Raw genomic sequence first — 19809 nt, 5'->3', positions numbered from 1 at the left:
AACTCTGCGAACGATGTTCATAAAGAAAATTCGACGTCGTAGCAACGAAAAGTAATATTATCGCTGGATTGATATAACAGGTCAGTGTCTCAAGTAAGTTAATGCATGGGCGTTTGTACCCATCAAGCCCAAAGTAAGAAAATGATCAATTATCTTTAAAAACCACCAGGTTTGATTGATATTTGGCCTAATTATTGGAATTATTAAATTCTTTAAAAAAATGTCTGCCTAAATCTTGACGAGTTGAGTTACGTGACCAAATCTGATATTTTCCCGCCAAAATTTACGTCTTTATAAATTTTAATATTCCAACCGTAAATCGTTAAATTTTCTTGATTTTCTTTGCACTTTTGGAAACAACATCTATCATATTCTTTCAAAAATACATGGCACTCATGAAACTTTATCTATACTTCTTTCTGATATTCAAAATATTCATGTAAAACGTCAAAAATATTGTATTTTGTTGTTTTTTGTGAAGAAATAATATTCAAATTCAATAATTTCGCATCTGCCACTAGTTCTAACACAAGTTCCCATCCCATTTTACATTAATTGGTCATAATATTTTAAATATTTTGATGTTTAGCGGTTGGAATATTCAGTTATTTGCAATATACAATTTTGGCGGGAAAATAACAGATTATGGTCACGTGACCCGACTTAGGTAATATATTATGATAAATTTCAACTTAATCAAATGCGAAACATATTTGTGGCAATTTTCACAATTTTCTGACCAGGTCTGATTAAAAAGTATGTTCAAACTGATTTTACATGTATGTAAGCCTATGCCCATGCATTACATACCTGAGGTGCCATGTTAACACAGATGATAAAAATCGAACTGAGAGGGGAACCATCTTTTACCCTTGCTCAAATTTTTACAACACTTTTCTGGTCTGATGCTTGTATGGATTCATTTTGAGGCCAGCGAAGTTTCAACCACCTTGCTTTCTTTAAAATTGAATATTTAATGTTCTATCTTTGATCTTAAAACGTTATCCTATCTTCCGAGGATGGAGTACATTCACTCATACCACCAACAAGGACGCCATGAAAATTCAGACCTATCGTCCGACCCTTGCGTAGACCCGTATATTTGTTGACGCTAGTATTTGTAAGAGGTAGTGTATATCCTTTAGGCCCAGTATTCCCTGCTGGAATAGCCATCTTTTAATCTTTTAATCTGGCTATTAGATGAGTATAGCAGTACTGCAGAATTTGTGGTCGAAATTTTCACAAGGTAAAAATAATAAGGTGAACATAATAAAACTGATTGTTCTTTTTTGTATTTGTTGATTATTCCATCATTATGTAAGACATGGTATGCCTTATGAACTACTGCAGACCTGCTAGAGTAATCGTTTTCCGTTTCAAAGTCCTTATTCGTTACAACAACAGGGAAATTACAAAGTTATAACGTAGTGAAGACAAAAAATTGACTCCAGGTATACATTGTGAGTAATTTAGTCTGGTTGTCTCGGATATCGAGGCCACATTTGAAGCAGAGGATGACATCTATTGACGCTACAGAAAAAATAAATATCTAAATTTATACTATCGAATAAAACTGCATGTTGGAGACCTGCTACCCTTTTCTCCCACCTATTATTAAATCCTGAGAAAGAAAATGTTACTAAAGTCATTCCTTGCAGTCCCTGTAAACATTTCCCGATCTAATATTATAATCTGAGTCACACAAGTAATATATCAATTTTATCCAATGATATGCAGCATCTTTGGGGATCTCTGTCCTGTATTACAGCATATGCCACCTTCTTTCTCGTCCAAATAAGTGATTTTTGTATCAGAAATGTAATAGCACAACACCATTAGCAAAGAGTAAACATATTTCACTCAGGCCAGGAGAAAGTTGTCCACTGCATTAAGGTAGTATGCGCCTCGAAAGTGAAAGATTTTAACTTTCGCTCAAATTTTCCTCAATGAAACTTTCAACCGTTCACTTTCAAAATCAAGAAGAACAATCTGGGGTCACCGTGCAAATTTTGGTACTAGAGAAACAAATCATCCTCAGATTTACCGATATTTGAAATTCAAAATTTGTGTATTTTATGATTTAACTTCAGTGTCGTCATTTTAAACGCATTAATCTAACACTATGCGCTACATTCGAAATAGTTCATTATTATTCGGAACACTTGTCAATAAACAGATCCATCTGTTGATATGTGTGTGAACAACCATGATCGCAGTAGTACTAAATGATGCTTTGTAGAGTAAAAGTATATCTAGATTAAAACTTGCATTTGGCGAAAAAAAACCCCAGCGTTACTTGGCATTTAGATTTTCGTCTTAATCATCAGGGTGAGCTTACCAGTGTCTAGAGGATAAGAGACAACTTTTTGCATACTTTTTGTTTATTTATTCATTTGCTTATTTATTTCTATTTACATATTTCATCAGCTACCAATAAACAATAAATTGATACATACACTTTCACATTGGCCCCAATGATTGATGGAATGCACAGAAGTCGAGGGAAAAATAATATATATTTAATATATACATTTTTAGGTTGCACACATCTCTTCTCTCACTTTCATAGTATGGTATGTATAGGCTGCGAAGCGTTTTCCCATAAGGAAAATGCATGTTCTCCTTGTTAGAATTAAATTAAAAACTTGCAGAGTAAAACAAATGGTAATTCTTTCCTATATCGTTCCCTCTCGTATAGTAGACGTACTCATTAATTTATATCATTTCAATTTTCTATTGTTTCAATTTTGTAAATATATTGTAAATGACATAGATACTGAAAATTTTAAAGTGCTAAAACCTGTGTAGGTTTCAACCTGCAGCTGACACCAAACTTGTAAATATGACAGAACATTTGACAAGATTTCATAATAAAGTGGTTAATTGGCATTCTTTAGCGCCTTCACCAATATTTAACACATCTTTTTGTTGTATACAAATAATCAGGACGCGTACTTGTTAAACTTATAATCTAAAACAACGACTTGGTATGTCACATATATATCGGGCTTCAAAAATTGTTTACATGCTAAATATTGGTTTCTTTGCAAGTAGAAGTCTCATTTTGCCTACCCCTATAGGTCAGAACCATGCAAAAGGATTGATATAGAACTATAACATCATAAATCTTGAAGAACGTATCACGTGTGATGGAACTTGAGCTTTTACATGCTGTACAAGGCCCTAGAGCCAATTGTTGTGTCAGAAATATAATAGTACAACACTATCAGCAAAGAGTAAACATATTTTACTCGGGACAGGAGAAAGTTGTCTACACTGTTGTATACAACACGTGTCAACTCGATTCCTGTCTAACCCCGACAGGGTAGTTTAAATACTGTATGACTGTTGACATTTGTACACACATATGATTAATGTCTTTACTTACGGTAAACATTAATTTTAAACAGTATTTTCCATTTACACCCCTCTTCAAGAGTATACACTAAAGTCTTTGACATTAAACAGTATCAAAAGCTTTGACAAAAAATATAAATGCGTGCGTAGGAATGATAAATTAGTCAGTTACCTCGATTAATATTTTAAACGACAGACTGTAAGATTAGCATGTTATCTACTCTCTGATAACCACGTCGAGAATCTGCCTTAGTTTTAATTTATCAATGTTTCCCATGCAGCGCATAATGCGAAATGATTATTCAAATTAGGAGTAATAATAGAGGTATATTTTTCGTAGTTTTCTGGAGACTTAGATGAACTACTGTTATAAAGAGGGAGAATAATTGCCTTTTACCAATCTTTAGGAAACATACTTGTGCCAAATAGTCTACTACACTTTAAAAAAAAACCCAACAAAACACATAATGAAACAATTGAAAAATATGGTTTCAAAATTACACAACATAATTGAAAGATTACAGAAGATAATGACAACTTAATTGATACCACATATTTGAAAGACTATATAACAGTGGCAACTTAATACCATACGAAGGGTGGACTACATTACATAATGACAAGACTACATCACATAATAGAAAGACTTCATGAAATGATGACGAGACTACGCGACATAATGGAAATACTACATAACATAATGCGCCCATTACATCGCATAATGTAAACGCACTGACTAAGACAGTAAGACAGCAAGCCTATAAGTTGTTCCGTATGTATGTATGTATGTATGTATGTATGTATGTATGTATGTATGTATGTATGTATGTATGTATGTATGTATGTATGTATGTATGTATGAATGTATGTATGTATGTATGTATGTATGTATGTATGTATGTATGTATGTATGTATGTATGTATGTATGTATGTATGTATGTATGTATGAATGTATGTATCAAATTCACTGAGAAATTCTATAAATATGGTTTATAATTTTTTGAGCAAAGATCTGAAGATTCCGATTTGTAATTAATGACACTCGCTCTTGTCTTTGCAACACATGTAAATTTCACATGTTTTACATCAACATCATCTCTTCCATTCAAAATATGTAAATTGTTGGCACAGTGTAAAATGATAAAATGACAAAAGTGAACGTCCATAAAATTTCCATCTCTGTCTTTTGACAATCGTGTAATGAAAAGTCAATATCATGTTCATATGTGTAATCTATCTTATGCAAGTACATCACTTATCACTTATATAATATTCTTCTGATGGTGATGGGTAATGAAATGATGATATAAGATGAAAGTAGAAGAAAAACTAAGAAATAGAGAAAGACAATATGGTCATATGTAAATAATATGAATAATCCTAAACAACTTGTGTTAGAAAACCCAACCATACTCGTGTTTGATTATTTCAACATTACTCTTTGTCCTCTGCATTTTAATTCAGTTATGTAAAAAAATCATTCTGCAAGAAAAAATTCAGTTTCATTCAAAAAATGAGATGACATCATATGGTATTTGTGAAGATCCAAAACAATACGAAACCATTTGCACAAAAAACAGCCCCTTCATTACGTTATCAGATCTATCGAGGCAACAACCTCTTAATAATAACCCTGGGGTTTTAAGTCGTATTTCCCACCTGCTCCCAATCGATATTTTAAAGATATGCTCATCGTACGCTCATCATAATGAATGTTGCCAAGGCCAAAGTCGTTTGTACTGTTCCCATTATTCCAGTCGACAGTGACATAACCATTGCCGATATCTTGTCCAATGTATCCTGTAGAATAACCATCCTGTAAAGATAATAAAACACTTCAAGTGAAAGATTGCAATGAGTATTTTCAGCTTCGTCCTTTCAGGCAGTGGAAGGCCAGTTACTTACCGAATGAAGAATGCAAGACGGAAGCGGAACTAGCCTATTTGTCTACCTGGAAAAACTATATAGTCATGTATAAATCACAAAAATGTTACCGAATTAACTGCCAAGATCTTAAGCATCGTAAACACTGATAACCAAAGTACAGTTGTACCGTAATCGCACACCTTTCTTTATTATTAGTTTCATTGATGAATGGCAATGGGAAAACCTTCCCGGTCCGTTCAAATCAGAAAACACCTCGAAATCCAGTTCACATCAAATTTTGCACCAGGCATTAATAAAATAGATTATTAACCAATTTCACAAGGGAGTCTTTTTGTCATTTTTTATAGTCTCCTAGACGAGCCATTTTACTGGTATCATTATCTTAGTGCGCTAACACTTTGGTAAGTCACTTTTTGCAATGCTTTGCCACTTTCTGTTGTATTTCGGACATTCTTGTGCATGTTATTTTTCTGTGTTTTATCTCAGCTTGTTCTTTACTCAAGTGTTTATTCCTGTCTAATGTTTCTCTGTAAATCTGTAAATCGACGCCCTTGCAGGCAAAGAGGAACCGATTTTGACTATCATGAGCAGCTGCAAGCTTGATCATCACGACTCCAAGACTTACCAAGACCATCATCAGTGGTACAACAGAGGGTAACTGCACATAACGACAACATGAAGTTTGGCGTAACGTTATTAAAGAATGGACCGGAAAAAGGACTAAGACGCAGCCCTGGGATCATCGAAGGATAGAAAACGATGGCGATCCTGGTGGCCCTCTCCAGCGTGGCACCCCTTTGTGGATTTAGAGGTTGAAAATACAGCCTTATGTGCCTCATCCTTTAACGAAATATTCACCCTGAGGACAACCTTTCTGAAGTAGGAGACTGGCCAAATGGCAATGGACATGATAAGGGGACTTTTAAGGTGAGTCGACACTGATATTTTATTATACTGGGTCATCCTCTCTTTGATGTATTTCTTGGTCAAGTGAATGATAAGTGATAATTTTGAGAAATTCTTAAACCAAGTAAACATTGTGAAATATATTTTTATCCACCTCCGCATTTTCTATTTGCATTTGAAGGCAAATATTTGCTTATGAAGCTCACATTTTTTTTCTCAAAGCCCTTTAAAAATATAATTTCCTGCAGAGTATACAAATCATTGCTATTACAGCTGCACTGGCCACAGTTGACCTCTGTCATGTGAATTCTCCACCTGTACTTTACTCGTTATTAATGAAATTCCCAAATAATGACCGAATGGGCAGAGCTTGGACTGACACTTCTCTGTTGTGCAATATCAGTCATTACAGGTACAGTGTATGGTTTAAAAATGTCTGAATTTTCAACAATAATTTATTTGGAGAAACAATTATCAACTATGATATCTGTTTCTTGGTAAAATGTGCGTCATCTATGTCTCGCTGTGCCCTTCAAAACAAACGTTATATATGACTCTATAAATGACAGTATATTCATTAACTTATATTAATTTCGATCAAATGTTTTATCAGACAGGTATATACAGTTCCAGTTTTGTAATGGTAGATAGAATTTACCTGATCTCCCCACCGCCAGTCTTTACCTCGTACGACTTTTGTATCTTGACGTAACAAAGCAGCTAGATTTGAACCTGAGAGAGATCGAGTATAGAAGATATTCGTTAGGCTTGAATGACGTGAAAATGTGTGTGCATTATTGGGGACATTATGAAGAGCTGCTTCTAAGCCAAATAAAAAAAGTTGTGTGGTTCCGATTACATGCTCCTCAAAGATAGGGTAGGTGGGTATGTCGGGATTTTTCTACATTTGCACTTTTTTCTAAGTTCGTAAGTCTTGCATTCGTTTTATACAATATAGTGGTGAATGGTTACTTTAACCCGTTTTGTGATTGCATACGTAGGACTAGTGTTTGATTGCCATCAAAACTGAACCAACTCATCACAGTTCTTCTGCAGGAGACTGAATTGTTTATCATTGGCCACAGCCGGGCTTTAGAAGATGAAATTATGATTCACTTATGTAAATTTGATCACATACATATAAATAAGAATGAACACATTGCATTTGTTTTCATAAACCACCGTGTTCGTTCGATTATAAATCCCTGCTACTATATACTCCCCTTCCTTACTGCTGGATGAAAATCGAAAATACTGCATGGTCATCTGTAAATATTCAGAAATCGACGACACTATAGAATATATCAAATAGCTGCCGATTGACCTACTGTTGATTCAGACACAGACAGATAGTATAGACAGTCTATGTTTCTCTGTGATTCAGAAGACCGACACCAGAACAATGCAGCGATAGAAGTAGTACTGGTGTGTATGAGAGATTGAAAAGCTAAGGGACTTGGGAAGAATATTTCTAATGAGGGGTGCGCACAGGTTAGGAAACTTGTTATAAATCATTATTATGGATAAAATTACTTTTCAAACCAAAGAATAATGCATCATTGAAGTTGATGTATTACCAATAGCTATTGTGTGGTCACGAGCATGCCACTCTATTTACACAGGGAAGCTGAAATTTTCTATTTCACTGATTAGCCTTTTCAAATGTTGTTGAATCACTTGTGACAAAGCATAAAAAATAAACACTTTTTATATTTCAAAAGTTTGTACTATAAGAAGTTCAAAAATCCTAACTTTGATAAGTGGTATCAATGTTGCGTTTTTTCAGTCAAAATGGCAGTTGACTGTTGCAAAATTCTTGAGATCGTTGAGAAAAGCGTTTATGGTTTTCTTGCTAGTTTTCTTGACAACGTTTTCAAGCTTTGGCTATCCTTAAACTTCATGCAATTACTAACAACTAAAGCGAATGTATGGTACTTTGAAGCCTCACCAACACGCAACATTCATGATGTACTTCAAGCCACGGGTAATCAACATCGCTAGCACATTCAACCTGAAATGAGTGTTGTACAGCGAGGAAATCATGTATTCGAAAGTCCGCGTCTCATTAACAGCAAGCGTAAAGCAGCCCAAACATTTTTTCGTCTCCATGATCACATTTCCTGAATGAGATCGACAACATATTATGACATCACTGCCGCCATTTTTCCTGTTATGTTTGTGGCGTACAACAATGAATTACGTTATAAACCTCTGAGGACATTTTGTATATTCGCTTGATTTCATGTTTTTTTAAAGAGAATAAAATTAGGAAAGGTCGGGTGACGGGACCACACAACTTTTTTGCCTTATAATTTGTAATTATATAAATGGTTTTCATGAAATAACTCGCTTAGCATTAGCAGCAATGGCAACAATACTATTTACCGGATAGAACAGCAACAGCAAATGGTGAACCTGGTATGGGAGTGTTGCCAACAGTAACTGAAATGCTGTGTGTCCCTGCCTCTTCAAGGGTTACATGTACAGTGTGTGTCGCACTGTTATCTGTGGCAACCACATTACTCCTTCTGTCGCCATTTGGTCCCTCTATTGTGACGTTCACGGCTTGGAGAAAAGTTGTTGGAGCAGGAACACCATTCATGTCGTTTGTTGTCACAGAAATTGTTATGTTTTCTCCAACCACGGTATATTTGGGAATCTTTGACCTGGTCGTCATGGGTACATACACAGTTCTCTCTTGATTAACTGTATTTTTGTCGGTTTCGTTCACTGGTTGAGAGCAGGGAAAGGTAATTCGGTCCCTATCCACCGCTGTGTTCTCACCGATTGCGATCAAATTCCTAAATGTTGGAAATGAAGTAAAATATTTACGGCGGTTTTGATCGATGTTCATCGCGCCACAGCTATCGCACTGCGAGGACCTTGAATCTGTCGCATGGATTTCTTGTGCCCTAATAAGGTCACTTAAGCCGTTCAGGACGAAATTTGTTCTGAGTCTTGATACACCGTCCTTTGGTACATTGCAACGCTGACGACACTCCGGACATACCAGCTCCCCTCTTTTCTCCACCAGAGTGACAAGGCACTCCTCACAGTAAGAATGGAGACATGGCAGAGACTTTGCATTTGTGTAGTAACTGAGACACAGATGGCATGTGAGGAAATCTCGACCGATTTTCTCGAGAGTCCTGTCGCAAGTTCCCTCTGCCATAACTGTAAATGCTACTGTGACAGAAAGACGCTTGATTGTTGTTGTAAAAATTGCACCACGCCCACCAAGGGGTAGCCCATTTGATAACGTCGGGGAGGCTTGGAACATTTTGGGAAATATTTTAGATGATTTTTTGGAGAAATCCCTTGTACAGTTGGTATGAACACAGAGGGCTCAGTCTCAAATGTTTTCTCTTTATTTGTTTGTTTGTTTACTGATACATTGATAAATAAAGCAAGACATGAAATGTAAAATGAAAACAGAACAGCACGCACACTCCACCCGAACTATCGCTCTGTCCAGACAAACACATTAAGTGTAACTTTCTCAAGGGGTGCAAGCTGGGCTACCCTCCGCGTCACGCACACAAATTTCAACTCAAGAAAACAACGTCCAATTCACTACCAACGACAAGAATTTCTACATGATATCTGGGTGTGATCTGTCACTCTTTGAGCTCTAATTTACCTAACATTCTTTCACATCGCCGAAAAATGGCAATTTTCGACTGGTCTTCCAAATTTCAAATGAGGTACATTTTCCTGGGATACTGTAAGAACTGCAATATGATATGCGTCTGTGAAATACAAGAACCTTTGAATGTCTATTTTGTTTCCAAAACTGTTGGAAACTTACCTTTTGATTCAATCGACCAAATCCACCACCAAAGATTGAAATAGTGACATTTTCAAGACAATATGGCTTTAAGTTTAAAAAGGGAATCTGAGACATCTCACCGAAAATTGGCTGGTGTTTATTTAGGTAAGCAAAATGCAAAAAGGCACAGCTAACGGGATTTCAACTGGATTAGATATTTCTCGAGAAGTAAGTGAACTCATCTGTGCCGTGGGTAAAAAACACAACCTCCCTTGTCCCTATAGTTTTCCGATTTCAGATGAGCCGTCTTGATTTTCCCGGCCCACCCAAAGCCACGTACTGAACTATCCCTTACATGATTCGTGACCTCTCAATCGTAGGGTCAACCAAGCAGCAAGCTACCGTAGTCACGGGTGAATATAAGGGCAAGTCCCCTCTAGACTGCCCTCTCACCATGGTACGCGTGGTATGTCTTTAGTAGAAGTTCCTTATACACGACAGACAATCAGATTACAAAGTTCCATTTGGTGTACGTGACGTCACTGTGTCGGTTTTCCCCAAGCCTATTTTCATCAGCCAAAGTCTCTGGAGCGTCAGGGTTTATTTATCGACCGCAAAGAGGAAGAGGAAAGGTCTTATGGCATTGTCATTGCTTCAGTTTAAATGACATTTGACCTGTTGGGCCCTTTGAAATATACTAGTCGAAGGTACGTCACAGTCACTGAAAAGACTGTTCACCAGTATGTCTTCTATGACTATGAACGAAACCATTACATCACACATCATCGTGATTGGTCTGATAATGGTGTCATATGAAGGTATCGGTTTTTAAGGTAATAAAAAAGTAACCCTGCTGGACAATTGTTGAACTGTGCTGATATGAATCCATCATATAACTGCACTTCGACTCATTAATTTACATGCCTGTTGTAAGGTTGTGGTTGAGACGAGTGCCCACATATTATATCGTCTCGGACAACGACAGACCTGTTGCTCAGACCTGCATTCACTGGTTTGACCAAAATTTCAAATTTGACTTCATCTCAGAGGAAGTTTCTCTTCCGGTATCCATCTCAAAATTTTATTCCATCAGGTTCACGCAACACCTCTGCCCTATGACATCGGCAGCTTTTCATTGGTACTAGGTTATCTTGCGGTTAATCATCCGCTCGAAACATCTCACGCAGCTCTCTTGGCGTCTTTCATTTTCACTTTGGTGTATTCAAAGTACATTGCATTTCTATTTTCAGGATATGAACGCCAATGCTGAGAATTGAGTTGGATTCTCGGAATTTGACAAGGATTGTACATTAAGCTTTCGTTTCCTCTTCGCCGTAGAGGCGTATACGATAATGATAAATTGTCTACCGAATGTGACAGAAGTTGTACGCGCCTCGCGGACTCTCGAACTTTTACAATACCATTTTGGTCTACCACTTGTGTGGATTCATTCTGAAGCTGATGGTGTAAATAAAGTTTACACCGCCTTATTTTTTGTGAAAATCGAAAATTTAATATTTCCCAATACAGTTAACACAGGGATAGTAGCCATTTTGAATTTCAAGTATCGGTAAATATACGGTTAATATTTTTCTCTTGTACCCGGATTTTGCACAGTGACCCCAGATTCTTATGCTAACTTTCGAAAAGGGAACAGGTTAAAGTTTCCTTACAGAAAAAAAGTTATATTCAAGGCGCAAATTACCTTAAAGGAACTAATCTTTATATTCGACGGAAGATGTCGATGCTTTTACATATGAACAATACAATTGTCAAAGAAGAACGACGACTTTCGGTGTTCTCTGTTCGGCAAAATACATCTGTTGGTGTTGTAGAAAGTCGACATACATCATAAATGCGTTAATTGTATGCGATTTATTTCAAGAATTGTTAATTACACATCAGTTGACACTTAAAAAGACGCATGAGCAAAATTACATAGCGTATGTGATATTAATCACTCTAGGCTTGAACAACTGTTATAATGTCTTCAGAACTGCAAACATCCCTTATAACGGGATAATTTTTACATTTTGTAAAAAAGGGACAACCTGCTGTATAATGTATAAGCACGCAACAAACAATCTGACTAAGTTATCCAATTGAAGATAGCCCACCTTAAAGTCTAACTAGCTGTAACTCTTGAAATTTGACCTAACATGTATTCCTATTTTCTCCTGGTTTTCTCAGAATTCTACCCTCTAAAGGGATACGGGCTTTTACTACATTTGAAAACTATTCCTTTGTGAAACCTGTGATAAGTAAATTCAAATTTTAACGGTCATTTTGATTTCCCGCCATTTTCAAAAATCGGTGATATTACAGAGGAAACAGAACATACAATGTCACAGTTGAAAACATTCCCCCCTATGCATTACATTGGACTACTCTGTGCAGTTTATGTGAAAATTTCAGTGCAGATATGCACAGTATCCATAGTTTTTGATTTTCCGCATGGGGCTGCGATTTATTGTTTGGGCAAACATTGAATCACAGTGGAATGTTTATCTTCTTCAAAATTGCATATACAATGCCAGCGAGTAGTTAATAATAAGTGTGTACACACACCTGAATTAGCACATTTTCACAAACGTATTTTAGTAGAATCAAAGATAATGCTAATATATTTGAAAACTATCGGATTTGATAATGTAAGTGCAGCAAGTAATATCTATGAAAACAACGTTAATTGATTAGAAAGTTTAAGCTACAATTATGGAAGACCAAAGCCAACAAAATGGAGTATGGTATAAAGGCTTCAAATTTACAGCGGCATTCCTCAATCCCTGGTTCTCGCATTAGTGGTTGTTGACATTGATTGTTTACGTGATTTTAGTCCTTTTTTCTCCTTTAAAACTTGCGCAAGTAGTAAATTGCTCAGAGGTGAAGCTGATAAAAGCACAATCCCGTAATTTCAGCAGTTGAAAAAAGTTTACTTCTCTTAAAGGCAAGTGTTGACGCTGAACACGCAATGTAGTCTGTCTTCATCGAAGCACAGGCTTATGAGAAATATTGAGCCTTCAAGCATTTCATGAAATACTATTATCAATAAAATCCTGTCGTTTTCTCATTACTATAATTAGACTGTCGGTAGTCCGAGTACTTCGAGCGTTCCTTGCGTAAAACACCGAAGTAGCCACTACTGAGTACCGTGGCAAATGATACGGAATATGACAATTTTCAAATTGTTAAGCTTATTCTTCAATTTTTTTCCAAATGTTTACTTGTGCAAAATCCCTCTTTCAAATTTAACCATGCGGATGTATCTTTACACCAAAGACTGGGGTCGTACGAGCTGCGGTTCTTTTACGTATGCGTGGTAGTGGACTGACCCGCTATACTTATATACACGACAGACGTGCACTGTCTGATCCAAAAAGCTCTTTATGCTATAAATAGGTGCAAGAAATGGGAGCTGAAAACATTATGAACCTATATTTTTATCAGGTGGGAACTTCAAGGAAAATAAAATTGCTTTCTTAAGACACTCAGGCACTTCACTTAGTCTCACTTACAGAGCAAAATATTTTAATGGTAACCAGCAGGTTTTAAATCGTATTTCCCTTCTGCGCCCATTCGATATTTTAAAAATACATTCTTTCCGGCTGTGTTACTTTGAGATGGCTTGCGGTAGTACGAGTAGCTGGTGGTCGATTCTTCATGAGTGTTGCCATAGCCATAGCTGTTTGTGTTTCCATTATGCCAATTGACTGTGACATAACCATTATCAAGATTCTCTCGAACATATCCTGTAGAATTTCCGTCCTGTTGTCAATAAAACAAATTAGTGACAAATTAGCATTTCCGAGCCAATTGTTAGTATTCAATGAATTCATCAATGCAGGATGCAAATTATTATATGAAAGTTATTATAGCTGTATGGTAAATTCAAAATATATCCAAAAATCATTTGCGTTCTCTCTCCATTATATTTGGGTACACGCAAATAACAATAATAATAATAACAGCAACAACAACAACAACAACAATAACAACAACAACCAAACAGCAACAGTAACAAGATAAAAGCAAAACGTCCAACGTTCGTTATTATCATTGTTGGAAACTAAAGTCACAGCTGCTGCTATAACATGCTGGTCATCTTGTTACAGGTATTTTAGCGCACCACAAACAGTAAGTAGCTAGCGTACCACCAACAAAGACAATTTGACCTTCTGTTCTTTATCCACGTTGCCATCATTATAGCTTTTTCTCTCACCTCATAACACTCAGAATAAGAATTGATTCACATTCAGCCATTCATCTTGTCCTTTACCTTGTCAACCTGACATTCACTACATTCATAACCTTCATAGGAAGGAGTAGGCCAGCCAAATACTATTATAACTAGTTTAGGCGAACAAATCCTTATAATTTTTCTCAGGTTTATCTTTCTTGATTACATTACACCTCGTACTGTTTTCCTAATTACGAATCAAGTGAATGGTGTTGTGAAAGGTTTTCAGTGATTTTTCCTTAGCATTTCATCAATTAATCTTCAGTACCTGCTATAAATTGTCAGTCCCAGCATCAGAGTTCTATCAACTTCTCTAAACAATTTGCTCACAAATCGAAAAGTGCCCCCATGTACATTTTATGTCACAGGGATCTAGAAATCTAGATAATGTTGTTTACGTTTATATTTTTGCCAATAAAATTGAAGAATACTTTTGTTGCTGTTTCAATCATGCTATTGTTACTGCAAATACGTGTAAAAGAACACTATCTTGATTTGGCTTCGAATTCTACTGCTGCATAGGGTACAAGAGCTGAATGCTACTCCCTTCTTATCCTATAAATAAGAGTTAAAATTAAAATGGATGGACATAAAATATTGATATAGGATGGATATAATACATGTATACAGGAAGGAGTGTAAATGCACGAAGAATACAGGAATATTTGAATATATTTTAAGGGAAACTGTATCATATACCATATAAATTTTTCAACTAAAAAATTACACAGCACTGTTACCCCTTTCAGATGAATGACTTTGAATGTCGCTTCATCTAATTATACAGGGGGTACCAGCTTTGCATATCAGATATACCTGTATGAGCCCATTTCGTCCTTGCATAAAGTTGGCTGTAAAGCAATATTTACCTGATGTCCCCAACACCAATCTTTACCACGAACGACTTGTGTCCTTCGTACCTCGGCAACCAGACTTTCACCTGTGAGCGTAAGGTATGTAGTGCAAAGGAGAATGAAAGAGGAAATTCTCTAGTACTTTAAGCGAATTGAAAACAATTGTGAATCGATTTGACACTGTGAAAAACTTCTCTTATTAATCCAGCATTACTATAACTTGGTTGCTTTTGGCAGTTTACAACGACGACGACAACAACAACGACAACAACAACAACAACAACAACAACAACAACAACAATATCAATAATAATAATAATAATAATAATAATAATAATAATAATAGCTGCAAAGCAGCAATGAAGGGTTCCGAGAAAACGAGCGAATGGTACCATAGTAGTTACATTGTAAAACAAACATCAGACGTTTAGCTCTATTGTAAAGCCCAGAATTAGATACGTGAATAATTAATGAGGCACAGGATGTTGCATCATATAGTCGACCATCCTACCAAGTATGAAGAATGTAACTCTTGTGGTTACTTATTTATAGTTATAATCGTATATTTGAGATTAAAGGTAATCAAAGTCACGTTACATTTTGTCAAAAACGTTTTACCTAATAGTTATCCCTGTGTACCAAAAATCAGACCTAAAGCTTTATTGGCCAGCTCAGAATTTGATATGCGCATAGTGTGGCATCGTAAGATCCTCAATACTACCAAATATGAAGGGTGTAGCGTTTGAGGTTAGTGATTTATAGCAATAAACGTATATTTGAGGTCAAAGGTCATTTAGGACACGTGACATTTTGTTAAAAACTATATCCCATAGTCATCCCTATATACCAAAAATCACATCTCTAGCTCTATTGGGTAGCCCATAATTAGATGTGCATATAATTAATGTGGTACAGGATGTGGCGTCTCTCGTGATACCAAATATGAAGGGTGTAGTACTTTATAGGCATAAACGTATATTTCAGGTCAAAGGGCATCGAGGTCACGTGACATTTTGTCAAAAAATTCTTCCAACAGTTATCCCTGTATACCAAAAATTAGACCTCTAGCTCTATTTCCAAGCCCATAATTAGATATGTGCATAAGTAATGAGATACAGGAAGTGCAAGGTCATGTGATGTTTTATCAAAAAATTTGATCCCATCGTTATCACTGCATACCGAAAATTAGACCTCTAGCTCTATTTCCGAGCCCAGATTTAGATATGCGCTTAATTGATTGGGCACACAATTGTATGAGGGTCAAAGGTCAAGGGCAACCCCGAAATGGTTTTCCAATTTGGTCGCATACCTGCCATTATTCAATAGACATCAATCCTCTTGGACTCTTAAAAAGGCAAGAATGAGATATAGCCACAGCTTAGCTGCACAGGTATAGGGCAGGTCATAGGTCACAGAAAATTATGAAAAATAATGCTTCTTCTCTAAATCGGCAGGGCCTGTGACCTTGAAATTTGGCACGAAAGAGGGTAGCTGTATGGTCTACAAACTGAGCTCGCGGAATTTCATTCATTTCTTTTTAAGCAAATTAGGTGATTTTGAAATTTTCAATCCAAAATGGCAGCCAGGTCATGTGACCAGTTGGCATGGTAACGGAATAGAAAAATATGGTCTTTGAGTTTTACCTATGTGCCAAATTTGAACTCATTTGGTACAACACTGTTCGAATGGGAGGCAAGAAAAGGTGGCGGAACAATAATAATAAAAAATACCGTCAAGGACACTATGTGCTCACATTCGGTTTGAATTGGTCCATTCAAGAATGACAAAAGCAAATAAGGTGTCCAACTTAGGTACTGGAGGTCATCTTTAGGAACATGCATATCAACTTCTATAGCAATGGGAGAAGCAGATCCTAAATACATAAGCAAATGTCAACAACAAAAAACAGAGAAGGCTTGATAAAAAGAAAACGTGGGAGTGGGCAAAAACTGCACAAGGGATCTGGTAAAAAAGTAATGCTACATCATTGATCTTCTAAACCCTACCCCCTCCTGCATATCAAATGTTCCACCCCTTGGTATTACATAAGACCAAATGACAGGAAGTACATTTACAACCTTGGAGATTTTTAATTAATGCCATGAGTGTTATCATTCTAATGTAAACAGCACTTAAGTTAGTTACAGATAGTGAAATGCCTTCCACTGTGGGTGGTGATTACAACATCTGGAATTATCCTGGATCCAAATTTCTCATCATTTTTGTATGTCTTACATAGAAAAGTTGCAAAAATTGGTCCAAAATGACAAAATTACCTCAGCTTTGTTTTCTGGATCAAATTTTCCTACAAATTGGTATCAAATATGACACAATTATGTTCACAGCCTTCAAAATTGTCTCACAACATATCCTGGGTTAGTATAGGTCATTTAAGGTCACAAACTGAGAAAAGTACCTAAAATATACAAATTTTGGGGTTTCCCAACACTTTGAGCAGAAAATTTATCTAATAACATCTTTCGGGACTTTATACCAAATTACAAAGCTATCAAACAAGGGACTTTATACCAAATTACAAAGCTATCAAACAAGTAATGTTGAGATAAAGTTTTCTTGACCAAAAATGACAATATTGTCTTAAAAATACAATTTTTTATATTTCAGGACAATTTCCACATATCCAACTATTGTCATCTCTGTACGTCTGTGTACAAAATATGAAAGCTGTCTGTCCAGGAGTTTTAAAAAGGAAACACTGTCTAAGATTTTTTGACCAAAAATGACAAAATTGCACAAAAATAGTAATTTTCCCAATTTTGTCATAATTTCAACAAATTAGAAGAGTAACACCCTTGCAAAGAGACAACCAAAATTTGAGAGCGATTGAGCCGGCGGTTTCAGAGAAGAAGAATTTTTACCTAAAATGAGAAAAATCACAAAAAAATTCAGCAAAAATACAAAATTAAGGATATCTTCACAATATTCATAAAACTGTATAAGGTTTACCTAAGGTACTTGCACACAAATTTTCAAAGCAATCAAAAAAGCGGTTCTTGAGTTATTAATTCTTAACCATTTTCACATTTTGTAAGCTCATTTGCATAATTTTGGCAATGCAGACTTCATTTGAACAAAATCCCATCTATAGCCCAGGATGCATCCACACACCAAATACCAAGCTGAAACGTGCAGCGGTTTGCGTGTTTTTGATGTTGACGGACATACTGTACTTACATACATACATACATACATACATACATACATACACACATACATACAGACGCCATCGACTTCAGCCTATACGATAAACTCACATTGGTAAAACCAAATGTGAGCTAAAAAACCTGAATGATTACAATAGGGTTTCGAGACGAAAGGTCTCGAAACCCTAATAATAATTACCGGAGAGAACGGTAACAGGAAAAGGTGAACGTGGTATGGAAGCATTGCCGATAGCTATCGATATGTTTTGTGTCCCTTCCTCTTGCATTTCCACATCTATGGTGTGTGTAGGACCCGCTGTGTCTTTAATTGCCACGTTCTGGCATGTTTTGCGTTGTAGTCCCTCCATCGTGACCTTAATTGCTTGGAGACTCTGATTTGTGACAGTAGGAAGCCCTCGGGTGTCTTTTGTTGTCACTGCAATAGATATGGTTTCTCCAACCATGGCATACTTTGGAATTTTTGACCTGGTCGTCGCGGATGTTGACGCTGTTCTCAGTTGACCGAGAATCGCTTTGATGTCAATTTCGTCTACTTGTTGGAAGCACGGAAACGCAATATCTCTATCGTGTTTTAAGTCAAGCGCTAACAACTCTTCCATTCTGACTGTTGTTTGTTTGGCATCAGTAACGATTTCTTCGGCATCGCCGTAGTTCAGGAACACATCAAGATATTTTGCTGTGCTGTTTATGTTCTTCTCCGCTAACTCGTATCGGTCCACTTCGCAATCCAAATATTTTGTGAGCGATTCATATGCTTCCTTTAGTTCGGCCAGTAGCATTTCTTCGTGTTTTCTTGCCTTTTCAATTAAGGTTTCTGTCCGTTGTTTCACCTCTGAAACCTCTTCTTCGTAGGCTTTCTCAGCAGAGATCAGCTCTTGTAAGGTTGTATTTAACCTCTCTCTAACTTCTTCAGCTTTCGCTATTAGTTTAGTACGTTTTTCTTCGTGCTGATTACGAACTTCGTCAGCTTTTTCGGTAAGATATTGTGTTTCCTGCTCCGGAGGACGATGGTTCAGCAGCATACACTCGAGGCAAATCGGAAGTTGACATTGCTTGGACTTGCAGTAGAGTTTCAAGACATTATCTTCATGACCGTTTACAGTACATGTTCTAGCAGGCTTGTAGGCTGCCACACGCCCTGGGTCCAATTCGGTTTGTTGGCATTCGCCAATGGCGACCAGACGATGCTTCCTGAGAGCTGGAAATGAAGCATGACATTTACGACAACTTTGACAGATATTAATCGCGCAGTTTACACATCTATATGACACAGTGTTTACTTCACAGCTTTCGCACAGGGAGGTTTCGGATCCTGAATCTGTCGCACAAAGTTCTTGTGCCTTGATGAAGTCAATTAAGCCGTTGAGGACGAAATTCGTGCCAAGCTGTGACACACCTTCCGGTACATCGCAACGCTGACGACACTCCGGACATACCAGCTCCCCTCTTTTCTCCACCAGAGTGACAAGGCACCCCTCACAGTAAGAATGGAGACACGGCAGAGACTTTGCGTTTTTGTAGTAACTGAGACACAGACGGCATGTCAGGAAGTCTTTGCCGATCTTCTCAAGAGCGCCTTTACCACTACCTTCCGCCATGGTTCCGAATAATGT

At 36.8% G+C, this 19809-nt stretch overlaps 2 protein-coding genes across 3 annotated transcripts; both read right to left on the bottom strand.

Annotated features, from left to right (window-relative positions):
- Nucleotides 1-2319: 2319 nt before the first annotated feature.
- Nucleotides 2320-9344, bottom strand: LOC139131825 (uncharacterized). Of its 2 annotated transcripts, none has more exons than XR_011552194.1 (3): nt 7729-9344; nt 6810-6883; nt 2320-5174 (listed from the first exon to the last, which is right to left on the bottom strand). XR_011552194.1 is itself a non-coding variant. In XM_070698106.1 (3 exons), the coding sequence occupies exons 1-3, from the start codon at nt 9321-9323 to the stop codon at nt 4980-4982; spliced, it is 1056 nt and encodes a 351-aa protein (XP_070554207.1). In that variant the 5' UTR covers nt 9324-9344; the 3' UTR covers nt 2340-4979. The 2 variants fall into 2 exon arrangements, 1 of the variants encoding a protein (XP_070554207.1); XM_070698106.1 differs by having other exon boundaries at nt 2340-5174; nt 8537-9344.
- A 2440-nt stretch (nt 9345-11784) lies between these two features.
- On the bottom strand, nt 11785-19805 carry LOC139131824 (tripartite motif-containing protein 2-like). The gene is made up of 3 exons (XM_070698105.1): nt 18375-19805; nt 15027-15097; nt 11785-13685 (listed from the first exon to the last, which is right to left on the bottom strand). Exons 1-3 carry the CDS (start codon nt 19792-19794, stop codon nt 13449-13451), a joined length of 1728 nt encoding a protein of 575 aa, XP_070554206.1. The 5' UTR covers nt 19795-19805; the 3' UTR covers nt 11785-13448.
- Nucleotides 19806-19809: the final 4 nt, after the last annotated feature.

Source organism: Ptychodera flava, chromosome 4, assembly GCF_041260155.1.
Source record: "Ptychodera flava strain L36383 chromosome 4, AS_Pfla_20210202, whole genome shotgun sequence".
Lineage (NCBI taxonomy): Eukaryota > Metazoa > Hemichordata > Enteropneusta > Ptychoderidae > Ptychodera > Ptychodera flava.
The sequence above is the reverse complement of the archived record's forward strand: the minus strand, read 5'-3'. Positions and strand labels throughout refer to the sequence as shown.